This window comes from Hypomesus transpacificus, chromosome 13 (genome assembly GCF_021917145.1).
Source record: "Hypomesus transpacificus isolate Combined female chromosome 13, fHypTra1, whole genome shotgun sequence".
Lineage (NCBI taxonomy): Eukaryota > Metazoa > Chordata > Actinopteri > Osmeriformes > Osmeridae > Hypomesus > Hypomesus transpacificus.
The window spans coordinates 10,354,862-10,381,894 of record NC_061072.1 but is presented as its reverse complement, the minus strand read 5'-3'; the positions used below and the strand labels follow the sequence as shown (position 1 = coordinate 10,381,894).

At 43.2% G+C, this 27,033-nt stretch overlaps 3 protein-coding genes across 5 annotated transcripts; 1 reads left to right on the top strand and 2 right to left on the bottom strand.

Moving 5' to 3' along the window:
* The first annotated feature begins 333 nt into the window (after positions 1–333).
* med24 (mediator complex subunit 24) lies at positions 334–9,835 on the top strand. Of its 3 annotated transcripts, none has more exons than XM_047032764.1 (26): positions 334–420; positions 929–1,059; positions 1,214–1,296; positions 1,443–1,481; positions 1,611–1,684; positions 1,796–2,019; positions 2,112–2,223; positions 2,389–2,539; positions 2,642–2,755; positions 2,997–3,050; positions 3,171–3,253; positions 3,383–3,469; positions 3,791–3,902; positions 4,167–4,309; positions 4,541–4,578; positions 4,715–4,797; positions 4,918–5,096; positions 5,300–5,399; positions 5,696–5,871; positions 6,068–6,332; positions 6,476–6,657; positions 6,843–6,936; positions 7,169–7,268; positions 8,569–8,649; positions 9,084–9,232; positions 9,490–9,835. In XM_047032764.1, the coding sequence occupies exons 2-26, from the start codon at positions 930–932 to the stop codon at positions 9,604–9,606; spliced, it is 2,970 nt and encodes a 989-aa protein (XP_046888720.1). In that variant the 5' UTR covers positions 334–420; position 929; the 3' UTR covers positions 9,607–9,835. The 3 variants fall into 3 exon arrangements, with proteins under 3 accessions (XP_046888720.1, XP_046888721.1, XP_046888719.1); XM_047032765.1 differs by having other exon boundaries at positions 900–1,059; positions 3,803–3,902; XM_047032763.1 differs by having other exon boundaries at positions 900–1,059.
* An 891-nt stretch (positions 9,836–10,726) lies between these two features.
* Positions 10,727–17,860, bottom strand: LOC124475852. The gene is made up of 5 exons (XM_047032695.1): positions 17,831–17,860; positions 12,530–12,760; positions 11,989–12,099; positions 11,744–11,884; positions 10,727–11,577 (listed from the first exon to the last, which is right to left on the bottom strand). The coding sequence occupies exons 1-5, from the start codon at positions 17,858–17,860 to the stop codon at positions 11,386–11,388; spliced, it is 705 nt and encodes a 234-aa protein (XP_046888651.1). The 3' UTR covers positions 10,727–11,385.
* A 502-nt stretch (positions 17,861–18,362) lies between these two features.
* Positions 18,363–23,253, bottom strand: lrrc3ca (leucine rich repeat containing 3Ca). The gene is made up of 2 exons (XM_047032495.1): positions 23,009–23,253; positions 18,363–19,845 (listed from the first exon to the last, which is right to left on the bottom strand). Exon 2 carries the CDS (start codon positions 19,758–19,760, stop codon positions 18,966–18,968), a length of 795 nt encoding a protein of 264 aa, XP_046888451.1. The 5' UTR covers positions 19,761–19,845; positions 23,009–23,253; the 3' UTR covers positions 18,363–18,965.
* Between the last annotated feature and the right edge of the window lie 3,780 nt (positions 23,254–27,033).

The following is a 27,033-nucleotide window of genomic DNA, read 5'->3' as shown; positions in this document are numbered from 1 at the left end:
TGTACACAACTGACACATAGATACAAGGAAACGTTGGTTTCCCAAGCTAGAACACACCTGTCTTTCCCTGAAGTCCTACTGCATCAATAAGGTTTTTAGCCAAAGTCTGATTGAAACTTAACTGTGTGCACTGTGCAGAGAGATATGGGCCATTTCGACCAAACCTCTTTCCAAGCATCGGTTCCTCCAAAGATTGGTTTAAGTCTTTGGTGGCAGTGACACCTACTGGTGAATGAGATATAGTACCAAATTTACTTGAGACATCAGCAGCTAACCAATGAGATTAATGTTCACTCATCGTCGTATATGTTGACCAATCAGCGTTTACAATGTTACAGACAAAGATGGCGTCTATTTCTTTGTCAATCTGAAGATTCTTCTGCAATTATCTGTTAAATTAATATTTTACGGGTGTTGCAGGTCAGTAATGGTTTGCTTGATGAAATACTTTCACTCTTCTTTGAATGCCGAGTTAATTTCAGTTCTGAAATTGCCTTAATTTAGCACATCAGTTGTTTTGACAGTTAGCTAGTCTAGCCAGACTAGTCTCGTAGAATACTCCCCAACCCAAGATATTAAACATACTACTCTAGACTAGTAGTAAACGCGTCAAGACCAAAAGTACCGTTCATATTATTTGCAACTAAATTAACTAACTACAACATACTGATTACTGCATAGACAATACTATTTAGCTACTGTAGCAGTCAGCTTTATAGCAGCGCTAAGACATGAGAGGGTAAACTTCCTAAAGTAGTCTAGACTTAGTAAAGGTGAATTAAGGATATTTCTTGTGTTTTTTGTTTGCCCTGCACATCAGCACCAAGTTAGACATCATTAAGCCTTGAGACCAGTAGATGTGTATTATCTGACGCAACATTTCTTTTATTGTAATGCAGCTCTTGAAAGTACAATATTATCCTGTCAGGATGAAGGTGGTTAATTTGAAACAAGCGATACTGCAGGCTTGGAAGGAGCGCTGGAGTGACTACCAGTGGGCCATAAACATTAAAAAAAACTTTCCAAAAGGCGCCACATGGGACTATCTCAATCTTGCAGGTAAGTAAAACCAAAACTCATGAGAATATCATTATACGTATCATACATTGTCAGGACTTAATATTATTGTACTAACATAGTTTTGTTGGTGTACTATACAATACTTGTGCATGGTAAAACATACCAGGGCAATGTTGTGTCATGTGTATTTCAGAAGCTCTTATGGAGCAAGCAATGATAGGCCCCTCTCCCAACCCACTTATCCTGTCTTACCTCAAGTACGCCATCAGCTCTCAGGTAAACGTGATGAGACCTTCTTTATTTATCATGTCATGACAAGGATTCAGTTGTAAGGCTGGTCTCTGACCTAATGTACAGTGATTATGCTCAACCTTTGTCACTTTACTGCTGTTAATGTTACTGTATTATTGCTTTGGCCGCAGATGGTGTCTTATTCAACTGTCCTCACAGCCATCAGCAAGGTTAGATTAATATTCCGCTCTCACACTGACAATGATGATTCAAACATACATATTCATCGACTTCAGTTGTCTCACACATCCTGCAGTCTTGTGCGTTTGAATTACGCCGTTGTTATTTTTACTCCTCAGTTTGACGACTTCTCTCGAGAACTCTGCGTCAAGTCTCTGCTCGAGATCATGGACATGTTCTGCCATCGCCTCAGGTATAAAGTGGTTTCATATCCTACAATCACTTTCCAATTGGGAGTTAAAGGGGCCATCGAGTCATTTCACCATCTCAACCCTCCGCTCTCCTATCTCCACGCTGTGCGCAGCTGCCACGGAAAAGCCGAAGAGTGTATTGGGCTGTGCCGGGCCCTGCTGGGTGTGGTGGTGTGGCTGCTGCAGGGCTGTGCCTTCTACTGTGAGAGGCTGAGGGATCTGGGGCCATCCGCCAGCACAGAGGCCAGTCTGAGAGCCTGTGAGGAGAGGCTGGCCAATCTGATGGCTAGTACCAAGAACAGGGCCCTCATTCACATCGCCCGTCTGGAGGAACAAGGTGTGTGTGTGTCTCGTACTGTGTGTAGACCTCGTGGTTGTGCATGTCTGTTCAGTTTTGTACAGATTGTCTCTCTGGGTCCACTCTCACAGCCTCTTGGACCAATGTGGAGCAAGCAGTGGTCCGAGTCACAGACAGCCTCAGTAGTCTGACCAATCAGACACTGAGAACCAAGCTGGAGGAGTGTGTGTCATTGGTGAAAAGGTTCGATTAGCCAAATCCTCCTCTGATAATATTGTCTCAAAATTTTGGATCAAACAATCCCCTTTCAGCGACATGCCGAGTTCTGTGAATGAAGATGACTTCAACTTAACAACAAATTAAATTGGAAGTATTGCTGTGTGAATGTTTCCTTCTTCTCTCTACCAGTATTCCTCAGATGCTGTCAGTACAAAGCAACCCTCCACTCCACACGTCCTTCCCATCTGTCCATGCCTTCGTCATGTTGGAAGGCACCATGAACCTCACAGGGGAGATCCAGCCATTGGTGGAGCAGCTGATGATGATCAAAAGAATGCAGGTGAGAGATTGTCAACCCCCTCAGTTTGGACAGCACTCTTGGTCCGTATGTTCCACAGGATCTGTGATCTTGACATGCTGTGATTGGCTGTGTCCTGCGCAGCGTATCCCTGCTCCTCTGTTTGTGTTGGAGATCTGGAAGGCCTGCTTCACTGGCCTCATCGAGTCTCCAGAGGGCACCGAGGAGCTCAAATGGACAGCCTTTACGTTCCTCAAGGTTGGTGTTTCTCCTCTCTCCCTGTCTCTCTCCCTGTCTCTTCCCCTCCATGTCTCTCCCTCTCCCCCCCCCCCCCCCCCCCCCCTCTCTCTCTCTCTCTCTCTCTCTCCCTCTCTCTCTGTCTCCCTCTCTCTCTCCCTCTCTCTCTCTCTCTCTCTCTCTCTCATATACACACATGCACTTCACCAAGCTCAGACACCTACACACTGCTCCTCTCCAATGACCTCCACCTCTATCCTAGATCCCTCAGGTTCTCCTCAGACTGAAGAAGTACCCTCAAGGGGACAAGGGACAGGTACAGAACCATGACCGACTATTTTTAGACACCACAACACACGTTGATGATATCTGTTGATGGTTTATGAGTGTTGATGTGACATTCGCTATTTTAAACATGGCATATTGACATTGTCAGGACTTCATGGAGGATGTAAACATTGCCTTTGAGTACCTGCTGAAACTCACTCCTCTGCTGGACAAGGCTGACCAGCGATGCAAGTAAGGGACCTCAGAACACAAAGCTAATATTCTGTAAATAACTTCAAACAGATCTGCGAATAAAGTGTGTGTATTGACAGGGAATGTATTCGCTTTTTGTGTCTTTCCCCTCGGTCCCACTGTTCTCAGTTGTGACTGTCTCAATATGCTGCTGCAGGAGTGCAATAAGCTTGGTCTGCTGTCAGACTCCAACACAACCAACCTCACCTCTAAACGGTATGGGATTCTACTCATTTCTCCAATTGTTCTATAAATTGGAATGGGGGTTAGCAACCGACTTTAGTAGCGCGTTAGGCCACCAATTGGACTGAAGATGAACTCTGCTTTCGAGCAAAGCAAAGGTTGTGCTGTTCCAGGTGATGCCCCTCAAAGCCAGCACTAATCCCCTTCATCTTTCTTCTTCCTCTTTACTCCATCTCCTGCACTCCCTTTTTCAATTCCACAACTTTCTATCCCTATCTACCTTTCTATGTGGTCTATCGATCTTTGTGTCTGTCTTTCTCTCTGTCTACCTCTCCTGCCCAACGTTTTCTTCAGGGCTGAGGATAGGGAGTACTTCCCAAGGCTGAAGACAGCTGAAAACGCCAACATCCAGCCCAACCCAGGCCTCATCCTTCGAGCCGAGCCTACCGTCACCAACATCCTCAAGGCAATCTCATTCCTTTCTCACTCCGCATCTGCACATTCACACACAACTTAAACATGACTCCCCAGAACCGAATGCTGTGTCAGAGTTGTGTATGCTTCAACTCGTTGCATAAGTTGACCTTGTCGAGTGTAAATATAAATACAAATAAACTTGGATGTCCGATAACATAATTGTAAAGCTGTCTCCAGAAAGCTTTTTTCACGTCTTTTCTGACGTGTTCTAGCATGTTCTCACTGGCTGTCTGTCTCCCCCTTGTTGTGGTAGACGGTGGATGCAGACCATTCCAAGTCTCCTGAGGGTCTGCTGGGGGTTCTGGGACACATGCTGTCCGGGAAGAGTCTGGACCTCCTGCTTGCGGCGGCTGCTGCTACAGGGAAACTCAAGTCGTTCGCAAGAAAATTCATTAAGTGAGACACAAGCCTTTGGGAACAAAAGAGCAGTCTGGCACTCCCTAACCCTCCACTCATCATGCAGCATGGATGACTGTTGACCTGATTTCTTCACGTCAGACATCATCATCCTTTCTTGCTGGAAACCATGACTGTTTTGTTAAGGAGTTTGTAAAGGAGTTCTGGGATAGGGGAGAGGAATGTGATTCTCTGTGAAGATTAACTCCCAGTCTATCTTTGTGCCTCCAGGCTAAATGAATTTCCCAAGCACATTAGTGGAGAAGGATGTGAGTACTTCAGTGACGGTTTAACTCTTACAAATATATAATTTAACTTCTATCACTTGACTCAGTTGTTACGTGTGGGAGGATTTCCGAGTGCTGTTGAGTTATTTTAAGTGGCTTATTTGCTGCTGTCTTGCAGCCAAATCTGCTTCGGTCCGAGCTCTTCTGTTTGACATCTCCTTCCTCATGCTCTGTCACGTGGTACAGACCTACGGCTCAGAGGTGGGTCGAGGTGTTAGTATATCACACAACACTAAAGAAAATCATAATCATATTTTTAGTCATTGATTGTGATTGCGAGCCTGATTGTTTGACCTGTATTGGATTGGCCCGCTAACACAGGTGATCTTGTCCGAGCCGAGCCCCTCCGGGGAGACCCCGTTCTTTGAGACGTGGCTGCAGACGTGCATGCCAGAGGAGGGCAAGACTCTGAACCCTGACCATCCCTGCTTCAGGCCAGAGTCTGGCAAGGTGGAGAGCCTGGTGGCCCTGCTTAACAACTCCTCTGAGATGAAGCTAGTGTGAGGAACTTCTCCACCCTCCTGTCAGAACCACCACTATGTATTCTTATCTGGTTTTGAGTGAAAGAAAGGCTTTATCCTTAGAAAATGATAGTTTTGGAAGTTTCACAGAAATTTACACCAGCTCTTTCTCCCTTGACCTTTTGAATGCTGGTTGTTGATAATGTTATGCCAGTCTGATAATGATTTTCCTGGTTTTCCAGTCAGATGAAGTGGCATGAGATTTGCCTCAGCACGCCTGCCGCTATTTTAGAAGTTCTGAACGCATGGGAAAACGGAGTGCTTTCAGTAGAGGCGGTGCAGGTTAGTTCATCCTACTCTTTCTCTCTTATCTCTCTCTTTCTGTCACTTCTCTATTTTTGTCCCAGCTTCTCTAGTAGTGAATGTAATGGAAATTGCATCATTGCATGATGCGTGTTTTCTGTGACGTCTGACGTTTTGCAAAGTCAGAGTTCACAATCTCCTTTCACATCCTTCCTTCCCCCCCCCCCCCCCCCCCCCCCATCTATGGATTTTCTTTCCTTCCTCTCATCTCTCATTCTCTCCCTTTTGAGCTCTCTCTTTCCTGTCCACTGTCTCGGGCTCTGTCCTGAGTGCAGAAGATCACAGACAACATCAAGGGGAAGGTGTGCAGCATGGCTATCTGTGCTGTGGCCTGGCTGGTGGCCCATGTTAGGATGCTGGGGCTGGATGAGAGGGAGAAGCCTCAGACCATGATCCGCCAGCTCATGAACCCCCTGTATGGGGAAAACACTCTGCAGTTCTACAACGAACGGTAAACACACACACACACACTCACCTTCTTTCCTATATCCTTTAGTTCACCCTGCATTGTTGTGAAAGTAGTATATAAACATTGCCAAGTATTACATTTAGAAAAGGTCTTCAAGAAAGGGATTTCCTATCAGCACACTGGACGTTCTCGCACCTTAAACTCATTGAGTTCTACTCCCCCCTCTCTTCTCCATCAGAGTGGTGATCATGAGCTCCATCCTGGAGCACATGTGTGCTGACGTCTTCCAGCAGACGGGCCTGGCCCTGAGGCCCCCCATTGAGGGCCAGGAACCCATCCCCTACCGGAACCTGCTGCCGGCCAAGGAGCCCATCCACGAGGCCCTCAGCAAGCAGTTCCGCACCGTGCTGTGGAAGGGCTGGGTGGACAGCCGGGCGCTGCACCTGTTTGAGAGCTTGCTGCACATGGGAGGTGTTTTCTGGTTCACCAACAACCTGGTCAAGGTAGACTAGAAAACCTGAGAAAATACGAAACTGCTGTGACGCTACTAGACTACAGTGTTGTTTTGTTGCATTGAACTCGGTGTGTAGGTGTCCATGTGTTCGTTCTCAAAAAAAGAATGCAGATGCATGTTGTTCTTCTCCAGGAACTTCTGAAGGAGACTCGGCAGGAGTGGGCTAACCGTGTGGTGGAACTTCTCTACAGTATCTTCTGCTTGGACACCCAGCAGATTACCCTTACTCTGCTGGGCCACATCCTGCCAAACCTGCTCACAGACTCTGCCCACTGGCACAGCCTGGCGGACCCACCTGGCAAAGCTTTAGCCAAGTAAGAACTCAGCATGGATGGGTGTTGTATGAACACGGCCCACCATCTCAGATATCAAATGAATAGGACGGTTTGCCCTACTACACAGTTGTTAGTAATCCTACTACTACTGGAGACTATGGGTTACCTATGGGAGGTGATGTGTTCTGTTGCCAGCCCATTGATCATGTGGCGTTGTCCTCCAGGCTCTCAGTGTGGTGTGCCCTCAGCTCGTACTCCTCCAGCCACAAAGGACAGGCCTCTGCCAGGCAACGCAAGAGGCAGAGGGAGGACATTGAGGTAGCACACACACACACACACCAATGCAGAAGCATAATACACACACACACAGACCTAGACAGAAGCATGCTTTGCTCGTGACAGACTGTTAAAAATGTTAATAGTACTTCTATTTTTGAGTTAGAAATGTAAAGTGCTCAAGGCAGGTAGACACAAGTACTGGGCATTAAGTGAGGGAGGGGGGTAGGGGCGTACAGTACAGTTACTCATCCAGTATTGTGTTTGACGGCAGGACTACAGCAGCCTGTATCCTCTGGATGACACGCAGCCCTCCAAACTGATGCGTCTCCTCAGCTCCAATGAGGACGAGCCGGTGGTCCTCTCCAGTCCAGGTGAGTCTGCTGAACCTCCGCTGAACACACTGGTTCACACCAAGAACACCAGCCAGTCAGGGGGGAACTTCACTGCTAAATCTATGTACATTCAATTGAATGGGAAAATGTGTCTGGTACTGTACATGTCATTCATTGTTGATTTACATCATATTGTTTGACCATGTCTGGAAATCAGCGACGTAAAACTACAGGAACCTTTTTTTACACTGAATTCTGAGGAGGTCAAGATGCATCATGCTGTGCTGATGAATATAGGTGCAGTTAAAATACCACATTTAATGAGCAATATGTGGTTCTGTCAAAGTTGGGGGGGTTTATTTGGAAAACACGTATCCCTGTAATTCATTGCAGATGCTGGTTTAGACTAGCCTGGCTGCCAGCCCAACTTAGCCCCGCCCACAAAACAATTTGGTCGGGAAGTAGGTTTCGACCTGACTGACTCCAAAGCAGGTTTTCTCTCGTAAGCTCTGTCTGCCACATTAGTTTGTCATCCGTAGCTGGGAGGCTTGTGTGACTTTATCGAGCACTGTCTTCACATGTCACACTGCCTGTCATCTAGTTGTTACATGTGTATTACATGGCTCACTAAAACTTTGTTGCTTTAAATGAAATACATTTCCCAATAGTAAAAGTATATTTTATATCAAATACATTTCGAAACATTGTTAAAATAGTAGGTGTTCATTCTTGATATCTATCTCAATTTAGGCATAGCTATAATTCCAAAACGTATCTGATTTTCATTTGAGCAATCTTGGTTATTCAGGTCTCCAGGAAGTTCCCTGTATCAAATAGTGAGTTGCATTATTTTGGAAAGCAATTAAAGCTTGTGTTTAGTCTGCCAGATGGGTCTTAGAAACGGGATATTGAAACAGAGCTGGAATAATGATGACATAAATCTGTTAGTTTTTTTTTTTATAAACGTAGGTTTTTGTTTCGTTTTTTTATGTAAACTTTTGGAGAACATATTCAGTAGCTATATATAGTACATTTAACCACAGAAAAACTATGGTATAAAAAAAAAGGAAGTTTTGTATGAAACCCATTACATCATATACAAGGAATCCCTTAACACTTGTGCAACAACACTTGATCACCACCCATGAGTTCATAATGTGACATTGGTTCCCTAAAATGTTTCCTTTGGGGGGGTACCCCTGTCAACATAACGTGTTCCTTGTAACCCATGTGAAATAGCAATGACACATCAGAGTGAGTATCTGACTGACTTGTCTGCCATCCGGCAAACTGTGTCCATCTTCCCCTGGCTCTGTGTGACCCTTGCCCTCCTCCGTAGGTGACCGCTCCATGAGCAGCTCCCTGTCCGCCTCCCAGCTGCACACCGTCAACATGAGGGACCCTCTCAACCGTGTCCTAGGTTAGCCTTGCCTCCGAACAGCAGCGTGTGTCGCGCCCCTGACTTGGCATCGTGCATAGCAGACACTTTGTTCTTATCCTGCTCTAACCGTGTGTTGTCACCAAGAAACGTTTGTCCAGATGTATTTTCATAAAGGGATGAAGTACAACAATCTAAGCTGTGATATTAAATGGACAGAACTACTTTAATAATTTCTACTGTTGCTTTAAAGCTATTGTTTATGTCCAGTACCGATTGGCTATGTTTAGATTCACTAGCTAAAATCTGAGTAAGATCAGCTTATTCTGGCTTGGTGGGATTGCTGATCCCACTACATCTTACATGGATCTAGGTTTTCCTTCTCTGTCACTGTTTAACCATCACTGCGTAGGAGATGGAAGAGCAGCCAGTACTCCTTTTCTGATGCCAGCCCCTCCCTTTTTCTGTCTCCTCAGCCAATCTGTTCCTGCTTATCTCCTCCATCCTGGGCTCCAAGACCGCAGGACCACACACCCAGTTCGTCCAGAGCTTCATGGAGGAGTGTGTGGAGTGCCTGGAGCAGGGAAGTCGCGGCAGCATCCTACAGTTCATGCCTTTTACCATGGTGAGTGGGAGTGTGGGAAGGCCAGACGTTGTCAGGAGTGATGCATAAGGGTTGGGTGAACACAGATCACAGGTTAGGGGGTTTTACTCATCTTGCTTGCAAGTATTTGGGCGGTGTAAATATTTGGTCATAGTTGAGATTAAAAAAAAGATGATTGATGATTTGGAGAGGAGCTCATCGTACCATGATACAGGGGGTTTGAAAGATGTGGAGGAGGGTTCATGTGTCTGTGTCTGTGTGATACTGTTTGCCCCCAGGTATCAGAGCTAGTAAAGCTGCCTGCTCTGGCCAAGCCCAAGGTGGTTCTGGCCATCACAGACCTGACCCTGCCTCTAGGGAGAAGAGTAGCTGCCAAGGCTATCTCTGCCCTCTAGGACCCGTCTCCACCATGCCTCCCAGATGAACACTGACATACATTCACCTGCCATTTCAATGGAGCAGGTGCATTCTTTTTTTCAAAAAACGTGTTTGTTGTAGTCTTTTAGGTTATTACTATGTTTGTGAAACCAATTCAATTATTTTTCAGTTATGAGTCTGTTAAAACAAAAGTAAACAATGTAAACAGCCTTTTTTGTAATAAAGCAAAACCATGAGGAAAGTCTATCCCCTTTACTCTGCTATGTATGTGTCTGAAGATAAGTTCTCTGAGGTTTTCTTTCTCGAAGTGTTTCTTGTAAAGGAGGTCAAATGTAGTTTCTATTCCTACTAAGAGGACCTGCTTGGCATACCAGACGTCTACTGTTGTCAGAACGATCTTATGATTTTTTGGGGGCCTTATTTTCCTTTTGATTGTATTGAGAGATTAGTAGTAGTATTCCATGCCCCCTTTTGAGCAACATGACTGATAGAAAAAATGAACTGTACTTGCTAGGTGGATAATATAATTTTCTGCTTAAACCTCAAGATCTCATGCCTTTGTTAGTCATACAGTTGATTCACTTCCTAAAGGAAATGTCTGTCTGACACAGTCAGATGTTGTAATACACTTTGCTTTTGGTTCATGGAAAATGTAGTGCAAAGTCACTGTGGACAGGAGCCAGAGTTTTATCCAGACTTCCAAGAACTAAACTGCCTTTTATTCTGTGTACAGAATAAACATTCTGTATACATGTACATTCTGTATGTATCTACCCATTCTTGGAAATAATTCAAATTCCGTTTTACTGGCCCTCATTTGTGTCTTAACTTTCCCACTGATGTAAAAGATGGGAATCAAAATGGTTTAAACAGGTTACATTTTTTTTAAGAAATGCATCTCGTATATAAGGAACTCTTCCTAAATCTTTGCCGGACTGAGATGCATGCAATTCGATTTGTGTACATATTTAAAGATTTACTAGGAAGGGAGTCAGATGGCTTAGTGGTTGGGAATCGGCTATTAATCAGAAGGTTGCTGGTTTGATTCCCGGGCGTGCAAAATGATGTTGTGCCCTTGGGCAAGGCACTTCACCCTACTTGCCTCTGGGAATGTCCCTGTACTTACTGAAAGTCGCTCTGGATAAGAGTGTCTGCTAAATGACTAAATGTAAATGTAGAAAGCCCCTACTTAAGAGTATCCGATGACTATCTCAATTTGTGTTTTAAGGATTTTTCCTCACATCTTTCATGCGACTTGATCCTGATCAAGTCTATCAATAATTACTTGTGGGATTATGACATTTGGGGTGGAAATACAGTATGTACCTTTTAGTACAAAGATTTATAGATTTTAAAGAGGGACTCATTTGCAATGGCCATACTCGTTGAAAGTCTTTAAGTCTTTATTCATCATGAATGGGACACAAAACATTAATATAAAAATACATATTTTTTTCTTTTTTTTATCAAAAATAAAATGATTGCAATACAAGAGCACACATTTACTGAAAAAAATATTTAGTCTATGCAACCTTATTCAAATTTAGCTTATAAAGCTTACACAGGTTATTTTAATTTATTAAATAAAATAAACAACTTTGTACTGTAGTGGTGATATTAAAACACTGTAGAAAACACCCGCATAATTTGTATACTGCAATATAAATAAAGATGAATCAATTATATTAAAATAAATAAATATAGGATAAATAAATATATAAATAGGTTTGGTATAAATTAATAAACACCTCCTAAAACAATGGACGTAAGGTACGTGTCGGACAATGACTGTGTGTCTATAGTGCATCTAACGCCTCACTGGGCTGGAGTATGTTCCTCAGACTGCGTACAACGTCCTGTCCGAAGGTTTGGAGCTGGACCAGGGTCAGGTGCATCGCCACCTGAGCCTCATATTGTCCACTGACTTTCAGGACCAGGTGGGCAGAAGTGGGCTCCTGTTCGGACTCTTTCTGAACTATTTTCAGCATCTGCAACACAGAAGAGAATTTACTTATACCATCACATTCCAGAGATGTGGTCTGATTTGCTTTAATACATGATCCCTTAACAATACGTATTCTACTGTAGCTAAGTTCCATTATGATCCTAAACTGTAAAGTGTGAAGAGTAGGATATTGGGAGGTCTGTAATCACCTTTCTGATTTTGATGAGAAGGTCTCTGAGATCAACCTGCATCTCAGTCACTCTTTCTGTCGCAGCCAGATGCTGTGTGGCGGCCAGCAGTAAGTCCTTTTGCTGTTGCAGACCCTGCAACATGTGTCTCAGGACACTTTCCTGGAGAAGACAAGCACAATGTTAGTCTAGCCATGCCTCTTCTTTCCTCTCTGATATGAGACTGGGCAGCAGAGGGATCCGTGCTGGCAAACCCAATGACTTACCAATGGAAAGTCATTTGACACAGCTTTAAGAGTGGGAGCAGAGGGAATGCCAATCTTGGTCGCCATGAACTGCAGATTGATGTGCTCATCGGCCGAGTTTAGCGTCAGAGTCTGAAAGAGCGAATTGAGACATTCGTGTCAATACTTTGATTTGTTTACAGTTTATATTAATGTGTAATGATGTATTGAGTAGAATTTAAATAACAATGTATTAGTAATTATGTATCACTAAATACCTTATTATAAAATAGTAGACTAATCCATGGTAAATAACATACTATTCGATAAATATAGCCAAACTGGTGAGAAATATTTACAAAAGCATTGGGTCTGGGAAAGACTACAGTAGGCCTGCCCAACGCCTAAGGCCAGCCGTCATCCCATCATGCTTCACAGTGGGAAACAACGTTCCTATCAGTTGTCGAATAATTAGTTGCTTCGCTCCCCATTTGCAAACTGTTAAGACATCAACTGCTTTTACACAATCACGACAACATGCCTGCTAAGAGGAACATATTAATACAAAGACATTATCACTTACTTCTGCATGAATGCAAGACTTGTGCGTCTCCGGTATTGCAAGAATGACTTTATCGATCAAAGCCCGGCTTTTCTGTCCAATGTCATAGAATTGAGGATCTTCGACAAGTACACCGTTCTCAGCCATGGAGGTATCGCCAGAATATCCCTCAAGAGGAGCGCAAAGGGCTGAAGCGGCCATGTAGCAGTGAATCGCTAAAACTGCTGAAGGAAAAACCAACGATTCAGACAGCTGTTAACGAAACACGGATTCAAATGACCACTGCAAAAAGGGGCTGGTGTCAGATTTGTGCTATTATTAGACTGGAGTTCTTTACTTAAACATGACCAGAATATAGTCTGACAAGTTAGAAATAGTAATCATAATACGTGTTGGATATTGCAAGTTCAACTTAATAATAATAATTATAATAGCAACAACAAACAAACTAAACAAAAAACTAAACAACAACAAAAAATAATATATATAGAGATACATTAACGTGACAAAGTAAACTCATAGACCTATAATTGCCTACCAATATATCAACGTTATTTCAAAAAATAAATAAATATTTTGACTTTTCATATAACTTTATACTTGATTGTTAAACAAAAGCAATACAATAATCTGCATTCCAAAGGGAGACAGGATCTTATATGAATGCTAAATGAACGCAATTTAATATTAATAAATTCATACAGTTCATATATGTTCTCCAGTAACTTCAACAAGTTCGATTGCGGAAGTTTAACTTCATCACACTACTACTCACCAATCAGGATGGTCATCTCGTTTTAGCCGATTTCACACCAACAGAGGTTTTACTACAAATGACCTCTGGACTCTTCATTGATAAAGTAGATAACTAGTAGATATTTATAGGCTTCCACATACTACGCGTATGGAAGAGATTTCGTAAACATGTAAATCCCAGAGGCTTCGGGTTCTTACACTTTCATTCTGATTGATGAATCAAAAATATACTTGTATTGGCATCCAGTATTGCGTGTATTTCTCAATAATTATTTTATTTAAACTGGCCAGTTGAACCCCCCCCAACACTTTTTGATTTACTTATCCTATTCCAAATCTTATGACCATCTATGTCTTTATCCCTGTGAACTGAAATAGTTTAATGCTCCTTGTGACATTAGGCTACATACATTTTGACATTTTACATATGATCCGTCACATAGGTAAAAAGATGTGTAATTCAAAGAGAAATACTTTAGATTTAGGTGTGTGTTGCTTGCATGCTAAGATTATATGATACCCAAAATGAATGTTAATCCAAGTTTATGAGTATATGGATTTCACTAATAATTACACACAGGGAAACATGGGCTAATGATGTGATTATCTTGTTTTGAATATTTTAATGAATTAGGCTACCTAAAATTCATTAACACTAGTAAAAGCCTGTATCGGAATAACCTAGGAAGTTATCTGAATAATGATCTGAAAGTTCCAGTGACAGGGTAGCATGGAGAAGAGTTTCACAAATTTCACAATTGACTGAGGTATTGAATTTGAAAAATATAAGTGTTTACTTTAGAAACTATCGAAAGTGTCGATCGACATAGTGCGAGTATGTGTAATAAGGGTCTTAGAAGTGATCACCTGTGGAAATTGTCCAACTTCACTGTTTAGGCTCTGCAAGAGGGCCATCTGGTGGCATGTGACATCAAACAAGGGGGTAAATGGTGAGTTTGTTAACAATGTATATCCGGCTGATAAAGAGAAGCTGCTTTATTGTTTCTTGAACTTTTGAAGTTCTACTTTAGTATTCTTCAGACCGTCGCTTAAACCTCTAACAAAGAAAATAGTCAATCCACTATGTTATTGCAGCGTATGCTATTATCCATGTGGGCAATCCCTGGTGTTTTGTACAGCTGTTTTACTAAATATGACACTGGTTAGGGAGAGATTTGAGTATGCCCACTGGTCCTCAGAGCATGTGTTTGTCTATCATGCATGGTGGATCATGGTCACTGGGAGTCTTTTTTTCAGAATCAGAAGGATTTTATTCGCCATGAATGTTTGCACAAACAAGGAATTTACTTTGGCAGTGAGGTGCATACATTAAACATATAACTTCTTACATTAAACCTCTGAACTAGAGCCACAAATGTGATCCTTGAAATCCACACTTCTCTTATCGTCCATTAAACCTTCAGGTCATTTAACACTGCTAAAGCTCTGTGTTATCTTTGCTGACCTAATATTGAACCCAACCCAGCTGGACTGCCTAGGCCTGCTAACTTTGACCCCTGGGTCAAGGTTAACCTAACTCTAGGATTGAGATTAAGTTGAGGTTTTCAGGCATGATATGTCTGTATACCATGCTGTATACTCATACTTGTATTCACTTCAAGGGCTATACAAGACAGTCAATAGGAAATGTTAGGTTTGGCATAGTTTGGAAAGGTTTCACTTTGATTTATGATTGTGATTCAGTATCTGGAAGCAGAAACGCAGAGTTATCCTCTTACCGTAAATCTGTCTGGATACGGTAATACTGGCAACTTGAGGATTCTGTGCTAAAAGTTAGAGCTCCTCAGTTGCCATGACGGCAGGGGGTGTTTCATCTGTAATGCGTCACAATTATATTGTCTCCCGAGAAAATGGATTCTATGAGGGTCTGGTACAACACTCAGGTATGCATAACGTAATCACACTTACCGGCAACCGGTGTCCATGTTGTGGAAATGTCTGTACAAGATTTCCAGTCAAATATTACAGTGCATTAATGTGTATGTTTCCTGAACACAATATCTTCAGTAAAAAATAAAAGTTTACAACTAAAACCAGTACTATACCAATTTGACAGACAGGGGGCGCTGTGCTTACTCAGATAGAAGGGAAATATAGAGAAATAGGTTTAAGAGTCTACCTATCCAATGAAAAATTTCCTTTCTTTTCAAAGCACAAGTGTGAAAGTGCATCAGGAAACACCTTCTTATACATACATGTATGTTTCCAAGTATCACACCAAGAAAGAGGGAGCTAGGGAAGAAGTCTCTATCGAGACACCCTGAATAAGGGTCCTCCTCACCTGGGTACTGTGTCACTGTGTGACAGGAAGAGGAAACAGTCCACCTAGGGTCATCGCTGTGAACCCCCCATGTGATCTAGTCCCTGGAAACATTTTCATCTGCAACCCAATGCCATGTGGGGCTGCGCTCTGCAGGATTGGATGCGTCACCCTATCCTGCACTTTGTGTCCCATTACCCTGCAGTTGTAATGCTCACACCAGTGTAACGTGTCCGGGGTAGCGGGCGGGGCAAGGTGAGCTGGGCTGAAATTTAAATTAACCCCAGCGACAGCTCTGTGCTAGGGAACAGAGAGTGTTACATTACCCGTGTACCCACCCCAACCGCCCTCCACCTGCCACCTTCACACAGGACGCACTCATACACAAGCCCACACAAAGAGGCGCACACTTGCAAATGCGCACATCCATCCACCCTCGCCCTTTCTCGTGACCAGACACACACACAGTCTAGGCTCACACCGTTTCAAACAATGAAGTTTGACACACAAAGGCTTTGTTTGTGTTTGTGTACTCTGTACTCAGTGCTGGCCGGTGAGCGGGGGTGAACACGTTCCCTGGGAAGGGTGGGAGTGTGTGTCGCAGGAAATGTCAGCCAGGGAGACTTACCATCTATATTTCAGTGCTGTTGAACCTCCCAATCGTCACGCTAGGATGTATTTGGGCTTCCCTCAAGATAATCTCTGTCAAGATCAATAACGCAGCCCTGTAAAGGAAGCTCAGCCATGAGAACTGCATAAATGTTACCTTTTAAAGGAGATTGGAGATGTAAGAAAAGTATAAGTGAGTTGCGAAAGTTGAGAAAGAAGGAGCGATACAAATAAGTACTAATTCGCAGAACAGAAAAACTGTCCTTGAGTCTGGCGCTTAGTCAGAACAAGAAGAAAATGGAACTAAGCACTACCAGGGAGGGTTTAAAAGGAACACTTAAAGCTGAAGTGTGGCCTTGGGGAGTTAGTACATGTGAGGCAGATGTAACAATGTCAGCCCTTTTGAGATGAGCGGCTCCTCTTCCACTCCACTGGTCAGCTCAAGGGCACCCTGATAGAGCTCCAACCAGCTGGGACAGCCCAGCGCTAAGCAGCATATATGGGGGGTGGCGGGGTGGGGGAGGGCAGGTGGTCCCCCATGGCTCTCTCTCGCCCCGAAAACTGGGTCACCCAACATGATGGATGCCATCTCAGACTTTCCCTCATCTTTTTTATGGCTGTCATACATAGTTTATTGCGTTGTGTTCTGCTCAACAGGCTTTCCATGTTTTTGATGTAGGCATACCCATGTTGACAATCCTCGTACATGCTAGGAAACCTCGAACAAAAGTTTCATTATTCATGATGACGTGGACTAATCTTACCAGGTTGAGCGCAAAGGTCAAAGAGGCAGTTTATTTATGATGTCCTTTTCTTTAATTTATAAGAAAATACTGGTTTTGTGTCCATCACCAAGTAAGCTATTGTGTAGAACAATCACGCTAGTGGCTATAAAATTAGGGTAGTGGATGCACCCGTGCACTTAAATGCCCGATCAATGTTGATTTACAGTATACTACCCACTATGCTACTCTGCCCTCACTCCTCCTTTCTTCTTCTCTGGTCAGTGAAAGCAAGATTACTCTGTCAGGAAATGGAGATGCATTACTGAGTCAGCCTGGTGTATTAGGTTGGTTTATATCTAGAACAGCAAATGGACTGTCAGGTCATGGCCCCTGCAATGCTGTTTGGGAAGCCCCATGGGAATGACGGCACCAGACGCCGTGGCTTCCAGCGTGACCCCCAAGGCTCTTAAAGACGACAGCCAAGAAGACAACCAATCAGATCAGTCTTAACTGCTACTGCCAACAGTAAGTACTGTGCACCAGGAATGAAACGGTCACATCTTGGTGATATAAGTCTTTTTTAGTACAGGCTACAGTACGCTATATTACTGAAAGTAACATGGAGAAACATTATTCAGATCGGACACTTATTTGAGGTTATAAATTAGGGGACTAAACCAGTAACACAGCGATACATCTACAAATAGGAATTATGGCTTTAGCATTCGCAGAGAGGGGGGGGGGGTGTCTGGTTTCTGACACAGACACAAGCAACCCTATCGTGTGAAGTTTGCCCATGGTAACTATCAGGTGGACTGGCGTGGCTGCGTCACTGTGTCCTTCACCTCCCTGGGTGATCATGAAACGTCAGCCGGGGGGGTTCCCTCTTTGCCAAGTGTGCGTTCCACCGTGTCACGGCCGCTCAGAAACGCAATGGAACTCCCAACTGACCTGTTTGTGGTTCCAGCTTACAGCAACCATGGTGGGCAGGAGCTGACCAAACCTGCAATATTCCTCCCTTTGGAGTTGTGTATGCAGGGTCATTGAGTTTCAGAATATGACAAGGGGGTTTTTCCTCACACAGGCAAAAAAATTTAAGGGTTGAAAATTGAGCCAAGTACTTGGGGGGGGGGGGGGGGGGGGGGGGGCTTCTCTGTCTAAACCCCTTACAGAAGACAGAATAGAAGCACAGTTTGTACTGTAGGTAAAATAAATTATTTGAATTGCGGTGCACTTCGCTGCCAGAGCTGTGCTTGATGTAATAATATGATTTGAGAACACTTTATGGGCGTTGCATTGATTATATGCGCAATAATCTTGTTCAGTGACCTGCATGCCAAATACAGGATGGCTGGCTTCAAAGGGAGATTCGATTTAAACATGCATGGACCGTATTTGCTGAGTTTGAATTTCCCAAGGTTGTAAAGCACTCCATAAAACATTGTATTTAAAGCAACAATCATTCCAAAAACGAAACCTGTATAAGACGTTTTAATCAAAAAGAACAACATTTCACTGTTTATAATATAGTAATGAATATCTTTACTGTATGGATGCAGCATGGACAACAGTTCTTTAAGGAATAAGGACTTGACCGACAGAGTTGCGAAGAGAGCATAACGCGTGTGTAGCTCTATACTGTTGTTTTGTTTTATTGCTGTTTGGATGTGGCCAAAGAATCCCTTCGTAGGCATCCTGAGTGGTGTCTCTGGAGGGGAAGTGCATCAAGGTGCATGCCCCACTGAATAAATCCCATTTAAAGACCATTTTTGGAACTCTCCAAAACAGTCCTCTGCTTTTACTCACCATGGCATAGTCTTTAATGACCCACTCTGGTCTGAATTATTAATCTGGGTTAGATTGGTTTTGCCTGGACTTCCAGCACAGGCACAAGTTCTGCCACCTTGGCTTGAATATAACAGAAAGACCAAACTATTTAGGGGCTGCCTTAGGGAACAAGGTGCAGCTGAAAGTCCTATGCATCCATGACCACCTGTCTTGGCCACTGTCTGTGTCGCACCCCAGTCACAGAATCCAATCAAATACAGTCGGGATATGTGCCACCCCCCATGCACTCCCTCAGCACCTACACCACAGTGCTGATGGTGGAAGACTCCTCGGACTTTCCCTGCTTCCCAGGCAGAGACTTGAGGTACTCCAGGTGGCGTCTGGCGTCCTCCGTGTTGTGCCTGACATAGTAGACCAGGTAGGAGATAACCATGGTGAACCAGCCAAACATGGTGACCAGCATTGCCACGTCTGTGGTCTTCTTCATCACCACACAGAGGTCCAAGTCTTTGGCCAGCAGGAAGGGCACGCCCTCGACACCCATGTCTGGAGGTTCCGAGGTCTGGCACACGATGCCCGTCAGCGACATGGGCTCCAGGTCTATGTGGGGCATGGCCATCTGCAGGTTGCAGTCACAGTGCCAGGGGTTGTTAGTCAGGTTGGCGCGTGTTCGCAGGCCCTCAAAGGCCTTGGGGTCGAAGGTCACCAGCTTGTTTGAGGACAGGTCCAGGAAGTGCAGGGAGTGGCCCAGCCCTCGGAAGGCCCCCGCCTCCAGCTGGGCCAGCTCGTTGTGGGACAGGTCCAGCTCGGTGAGGAGGGGCATGTCGCTGAAGGTGTCACTGGGAACACTGGTGATGAGGTTGTTGTCCAGGTAGACTCGTCGCGTGTCGTTGGGCAGGTCCTGGGGCACCTCGGTGAGGCGCAGGTTGCTGCAGCGCACAGTCTTTCCCCCGGTCTCGCTCTCTGTGCAGTAGCAGCTCTGGGAGCAGCTGGTGGCGGCGTGGTGGAAGCAGCAGGTCATCAGCACCAGGCTGTGCAGCAGCAGACACATAACCACCGAGTGGCGCAGTAGCCAGCCTGCCAGCAGGGGCATGATGGGATATGGGCATGCTCCAAGACCGACCACCTGGGCGTAGGGGGGGCGTAGCCAACGTCAACCTCCCCAATAGCTGTCAAGCCTAGAGAGAAAGCAGGATGTGAGATTGGCGGTGGGAGACAGCCAGCTTATTGGAGAGGTACAAATTACTCTGTCAAAAGGGGGCGATTTCACTGTTGAAAACGTGTGTGATTGGCAGGAGATGGTCTGGATAAACAACAGTGTGTCATGTGATACATGATGGAGGGTAACTAGTCTAATTGCAGTGAGGATGCACAGGGGACCTCACTCTTTTGCTTCATCGTGGTTGAACAACAAAAACATGTTGTTTGCAGAGCTTTAGCAAAGTCTCAAAACGGATCAAAAAGGATCAAAACGTCCTTTCATACAGGCAAGGAAACTCGAAAAGAGGGCTTTGGTGTCACCGTGACTCCTTTATAATTGACATCCCTGCAGTGCTGTCCTATTTCAGTGCAGAGCAGATGGCATTAACATAATCCATGTCTTCCACAGTGAGACAGGGATTATATTAGACATACATTGGTATACTATCTGAGTTTCTCAACACTTTAGTCAAATAACAAAGTAAGAAAGTTTCAATCTTCAAGGTGACTTCTTTTTATCCAAATTGCCCTTTATTAAATGGTTTACACTATTGAGCTACACCATGATCACCATTTTGATCACGCCCTCTGTGGTCAGTAATCCCTAAACTGCTGTTGTACAGTAATTTGCTCAGTGCAAGTAACACTGTGTGTTCTGTAATTGACACTTTTTATTTTACATGTTAGCCTCTAAAAATAGCTGGTCTTCCCACCCTAACACAGTTCATTAATACCTGATCAACTCTGCCTGCCTCTCCCATTACTAATCCTCTCAGGAAAAACTCCTTGCGTCAATGTGCCAGTCATGTTGTCCATCCAATCCTATTGTTGAACAAGAGGTTAATGCTATAAACGGCACCAAATCAGCCTTGTTATGTGCCAACAGTCCACTCCTGGAGTAAGAAAAGAAAAAAACAATAGAACAGCAAATGACTTCTGCGCATCTTTAAAATGGCTGAAGACCCAGGCAAGATCCACTTACCCAGATTAAAATTGAAATCGATCTCTAAGTACTGTATCACATGACGGGGTGGTGGAGGGCTCTGAGGTGGGGTGGTATGTGTCTGCTTTCATGCATATGTGTGGGTGTGTGTGTGTGGTGAGTCGTCTAAGGAATGCAGCTAATAAGACTCATTGTGCTCTGCCAGTTGAAGACTTGCCAGGGATATAGCCCCCATAATGAGCCATTGACAGAGATGGGAGCTCTGATCAGAGTCTGAACACAGGTCGAACGGTCCTATCAGAGAGGCCTTGGCTCAGGCTTCTCTTACAAGACACACCAAGATGTTTATCCTCCATTCCTTATAAAACAGAACAAACGCTCCTCCATGAATATTTTTAGGCTGTATTTTTTTTGTTTATGGAGAGAGATGGGAGTCCTGGCTATGGCGGTAGGACAAAGTAGGAGAGCGGGGTGGTGTGCTATGTCAGACAAGGCCTTCATTGAAAGGGATAAAAAAAATTGGCTCCCTAACTTGAATGGTCAACAATGAGATCTTGTTTTAAAGTGGTACTTTTCTCATCACATGACACACTGGTCTGACATTTTAGAGAGCGATGAAGGAGGATGTGTGGAGAAGGAAGGGGAAATTGGACACGAGGACAGAGTCGTGAGAGAACGAGAGAGAGATCAAGAGGATATGGGAGGGGAGGGGGTGAATAGGGGGTAACATTACAATGACAAAGCAGACACACTGTGGAACGACGATCATGAGAGAGATTAATGAGCTATCGAGGAGAGAAGGAAATATTCTAATGTCATGGGGTGAGGAGGACAGATGTAAATGAAAGCAGAAAGGGTGAGAGAGAAGGGAGAGGGAGATTTAAGGGAGGTGGTTTGTGAAGAGAGAGATATGAGGGAGGATTACATTTACATGGGACAGAGGGAGGACAGGGTGGAGCACCAATATTTTAAATCAATAGATCAATAAATCAGATATAGACCCATTATTTCTGTGGATATTAAGCTATCACCTACCTCAATGACAGAATAAATTCCCCTGGTTTTAATCTACACCTGACACACAGAGCACAAGCCTGCAGAGGTCTGTTTGGCACTTCATAAATTTACTGCAGTCAATACTGTAGATCGTAGATCTTAGGCAGCAAATGCACAAGAGCAATAATTTAGACATGTCCTAAATGTGCTTTATGGCTCACCCCAACCAGCCCGTAAGCGCCAAGATAATGGAAATGTGTTAGCTAGCCTTTAAAAAATCTCAGACAAAAATGAAAAATATGTCATATTTTAGGTGTATCTGTATACTGTATTGTGGTGAATGGTTAGTCTTGGCTTACTGCTGGTTGCTTTTGCTTACTGCTGATTGCCTTTGCATCTGTGATTGTGGCCCCCTGGCCGACCAAGTACGGCTTCTTCAGTTGCTACTGTTTGCAATCATAAAGATGTGAATAAGAGTGATTTGGAGAAAATAACAAACTGAGGCATTCATTGTAAATGCACAAGTAACCAAATGACCATGCATGGTCATGCATGCATGTTATATCCCTCTTGTGGAATTGTCTACCCTAATTAACAGGAAAAGTGCCTTTCTTAGAAGAACCTGATAATTTATTATGCCTGATTTCCATAAAAATACCTCATCTATTTGATTTTGTCGAATGCTTACCTTCCAACAGAATTATTATCAGATTAAAACTGATGTATTTCAATAGACCAGTTCATAGCTGTTACAAATACAATTCACATTATTTTGAAACTTGTTCATTGTGGTTTATTGTTCAATTTGATTTAATAATAACACGTTTAGATTATCTTAGTTTCGATTATGTGGACACTGTGCGCCAAATACCTTGTATTATAGATAGAATAATTAGACAGGCACTTGTAAACGTAAGCTTGGTATGCACCTACTTTTCCTTAAATTTTCATTTAATTCGTCCATGACCCAAGATTAAGAAAATAAACTCCACGCTGACAACGCAGACTGATCCTTGATAAGTTTGTCTTGCTTAGGCTATCTTGTTTTAGTCTGTGTTGTTCATTACTGAGTAGAATGGACTGATATGTAAAAAAATATTTCGTTTTTTACAGTCTTTCTGTCAGGTAAAAGTACGCAATAATGGCTACTTCACTCTGAAAAGCATGCATTAGGATCAGCAACATGTAGAAAGCTCACTTACATCTTTACCGCTCTTCCTCTCATTTTCATGACGGGTTCAACAGGATCCTCTTTTAGTTAAGTGCACCTTAGAAATGTCCACAACAGATTAAGACTCAGTCAAAAATACAATTCGGTAAATATTTTGGGTTGATTCCATTTGGTCCTACAGCAGGCTCGCTCAATTTGCGCGCGGAGCCACAATGACAGCGTCGCTCCACTGTGAATGCACATTCAGTTGAGTGCTCGCTCAGTGCAGCCTTTTTAGTTTCCACGCAACCAGAAAACTAGGCAACATGCTGGAGCTATCAGAAATTGGCAGAGACACGACGAGAGGCCAAGCCCATTGAAGCTTAATCTCAATGTTTTATTAAAAATGTTGTGATTAAAGCTAAAGTGCAGATATTGTGTTTCATGCTTAAGTACAAAGGATACATTTATGTTGTTTCTTACAATTTGATACGATCTGAAATATTATGAGATTACATTAGTGTAACCCAATTATAACGTAATTTGATTAATGCAATGCTAAGCTTGCAAAAGTAAATTGATAGGTGTGTCGTTATCTTATTCTTTCTGAGGTGGGGCCTTATAATATTCAACTGGGGAGATGAAACGCACACACAAATGCACAGTCGATACAGCATGCACACACATATAACATGCAGAACATACAGCATGTACAAAGGTACCTACATCCATACAAACACACAACTGAACACACACTTAAACAAACAATGCAGTTCTCTAGAAGAATGTGTGTTTGACTAATCAAGTTTGATCTGCAGGTTGTTATATCAGTACAGTGCTGTGGATCTTTGGCTGTCTTCCGGCCCTCTTCCTGCCTGCTGCCAACCGATAAAGAAGCCCAATCAAACCTACTGTGATAACAGATATGGGCACAGGGAGTGCCTGCCAAGCAAGCAGTCAAAAGGTATTAATGGAATTGAAATCAATAAAGAACTCCACCTTGACGTTCGCCTCAGTCCCCCAAAACCTGCAAATCAATGCCAGGCGGTGTATATCTGAATGTACCGTGTGTTTCTGCTCTGGGATTAAATATGTCACTTGGATGCTATATGCCACATCATTACAGCCCAGTGATGGGAGGATTTATGTAGCTTTCAATGTCAATTAGTTGCAGCGATACGAAATGGAGCATGTAAAGATGAAACAGACGAAAATGTGATTAGAGTCTCGTGGACTGAGGGAGAGAGAGTGCTCTAGCATCAGTCATAGGCTCCTGTAGCATCAGATTACGCCTTAAACTCAGCAGATGTGGGCGGATGGATGGAAGGAAGGATACAGTGTGCATTATCAGGATACTCAACATAGAGACTGCACTCAAAGCGCATCAAAGATCCTCTCTCTCCCTCCTCCCAGTCCACAAAGGCTTGGATCTATAACGCTGACATACTCACATGGACGTACCTGCCAGCTAGTGTTAGGTCTAAACTGGGGAGACAAAGTGTCAAATATGACGACAGGGATGTTGCTCCAAAGTTGCATCAACGACATTGGAGTGTGGGTCGGCATCTGCCATAGCTGCAATGGCACAGAAACCAAAACAGTGCTGTTAATGAGAACCGGTCCTATCCACATTTCTCTCTCTCTTTCTCTCTCTCTCTCTCCCTTACTTTCTTAGATGTTCACTGCCTACCCTTGCTAGTCACTGTGCAAAATCAAAGAGAGTCTTCTCTTTGTGAATTTATGCCCCATTTATTTATTTATTTCTACGCCTGATTCAAATTTTTAATCAAAAGTGACAAAAGAAGGTATAAAAAAAATTCCTTAACACCACCCCAGGAAGACAAAATCTGTTGGGAATGCTGCGAATAATGTTAGTAGAAACTGTATTTATAGTTGCCATGTCTTAATATTGATGGAAGAAATCCCTGTTGACCAAAACAGATCATGGCACAGAGATGTTACGACCTGGCTGTTCATCACATTGCTGCCTGTGTTAATGGTCCTAGCAAGACAGTTGTGATTGTGCCTCAAGACTATTTAGGGATGAAGTGGAGTCTAATGGTTTATCGAAGATGTTCAGTTTACACAGGAATATTGTTACACAATAAACACACATTCTAATGTTCTCAGATCCCTTTGTGCCTCAGTAGTAATTTGAGTATCAATCAGTCAGAAATAAAGAAAGCCTGTCAAAATTGGTTAGAAAAATCTCTTTTGATGTACATAATATAGTTCAAAGCTGAGACTTCATGGTGACTTGATCCTTTTTAGTTAGCAGTGCTGTATGTTTGTATACAGCCCGGTAGTAAAATGTGGCCCCACTGCTGTACCTCAAATGTTAATCTATCAAGTTGATGCCTTGCATCACAGGAAAGGTATGCCTGACCCTATTTCCTACTGCCCTTTAGAAAGATTAATATTTCTCAATTTCATTGTGCCTTTCCGTAGAGTCACAAAGGAAAAAGGGATAGGTTTGGACTCTCGCGACTTTGACAAAGGTTATGTCAAAAGAGTAGTTGTACACAACAGTTTGGTGATCCCTTCCAAAAACTTTACAGTGTAACATTTTTGATGAGTCAAATGTTTGTGGTTTATTTATGTGACTTGAATTTAAATTGCAAATGTATTTTTGGTCAACTAAGCCACAGGTTTAGAGGAAATATCACAGTTCATGGAAGGTCATTCATGAACATTGACATGTTGGGATTTCACACACAAATATGTTGGATGTCTCTTGTTCCTTGACTTTTGAAAAGACACCTGTAAATGGATGGAGCTCAGACGAATGGTGTTACACAACCTGAACAATCTTTTTTGACACATTTTTCAATAGCTCTGGGAAATTCTCTTTATGCTTGTGAACTTCTATCCTCAGCCCACCACTATCCTTAGCTGACATGGAACATCAAACCAGTCCAGAGAGCCCTGCTAGACAGCTATCCTCAGTTCTGCAACAAATCCAGTTTCCATCTCCCCTGCTGCCACAACAGTCAGACTGCATCAAGACCTCGCTAACACGCCATTAATAAATGAACAGGAAGGCAGGCAGTGAGTGAGTGTCCATCTCACTACATCACTAATGTCCTTCAACAACATCAAATAGGTTACTATTTTCAGATACTTATTTCCGTGTGTGTCTGCAAAGAAATGTGTGTGTGTATCTCGGCGTGTGTGTGTAAAAATTAGTGAATGAGAGATGTAAAAAGAGTGTGTGTGTGTGTGTTTGTGTGGGTGTGTGTGGTTGTGTGTGTATATAAGAGAGTGAGCTGGAATCATAGTGTCATCCCAAGTTTTACAAGATGGATAGTCAGGTTGACCCTTTCCTCTTGATTACTTGAATGAAAACGGCCACCATCTTCTCAGCTGAGGACACTAAAAGTGTCAAAGCAAAAGCTTTTCCAAACTCAAAAATCTCTCTCACACTCCTGCCTCCTGGCATTAACTTTTGAGCATAGAAGTTATGCAGTCAGTTCATAACAGCTTTAGCACCGTCATCCCAATTAGGTCTGTGCTGGTGCCAAATCCCACAATGCAATAGGACTATCATGGTCTGTTCATCTTGTACCATCGATATTAGACATCACCCAGCACTTGACCAGTAGCAGCTGAAATCAGATATGTAGCTACAGTGTTGCCTGACAACACAGTAATAATGAAGCTGCAAGAAGTCTTCATAATGCTTAACCGGAGAAACACTGGGCCAGGACTATAATACCATTACCACCCAGACTGGGTGGAGATAAACCCATTTGCTATTGAGAGGCCTTCAACCGTGCAGCTCATTAAGTCAACAACTCGTAGATACATTTTCTAAGCTCGAGGACAGTGGAGGAGCTCCATCTTCTGGTCAAATTGATATTTTTTATACAATCTACTCATCAAAGCATTGTAGGTTGGAATAAGATCATCTTGGACTTTTACACACTTCTTATTTCGCCAAAACTGAATTTGTCCAATTCAAATACATGGTTTAGGTTGGGAATTGGCATTCTTACTTTGAATGTTTCAAATACTATACTTGCATGTGATGACAGATCAAAAATAAAATAATATATTGATTATTTTCTGTCTTGTGTT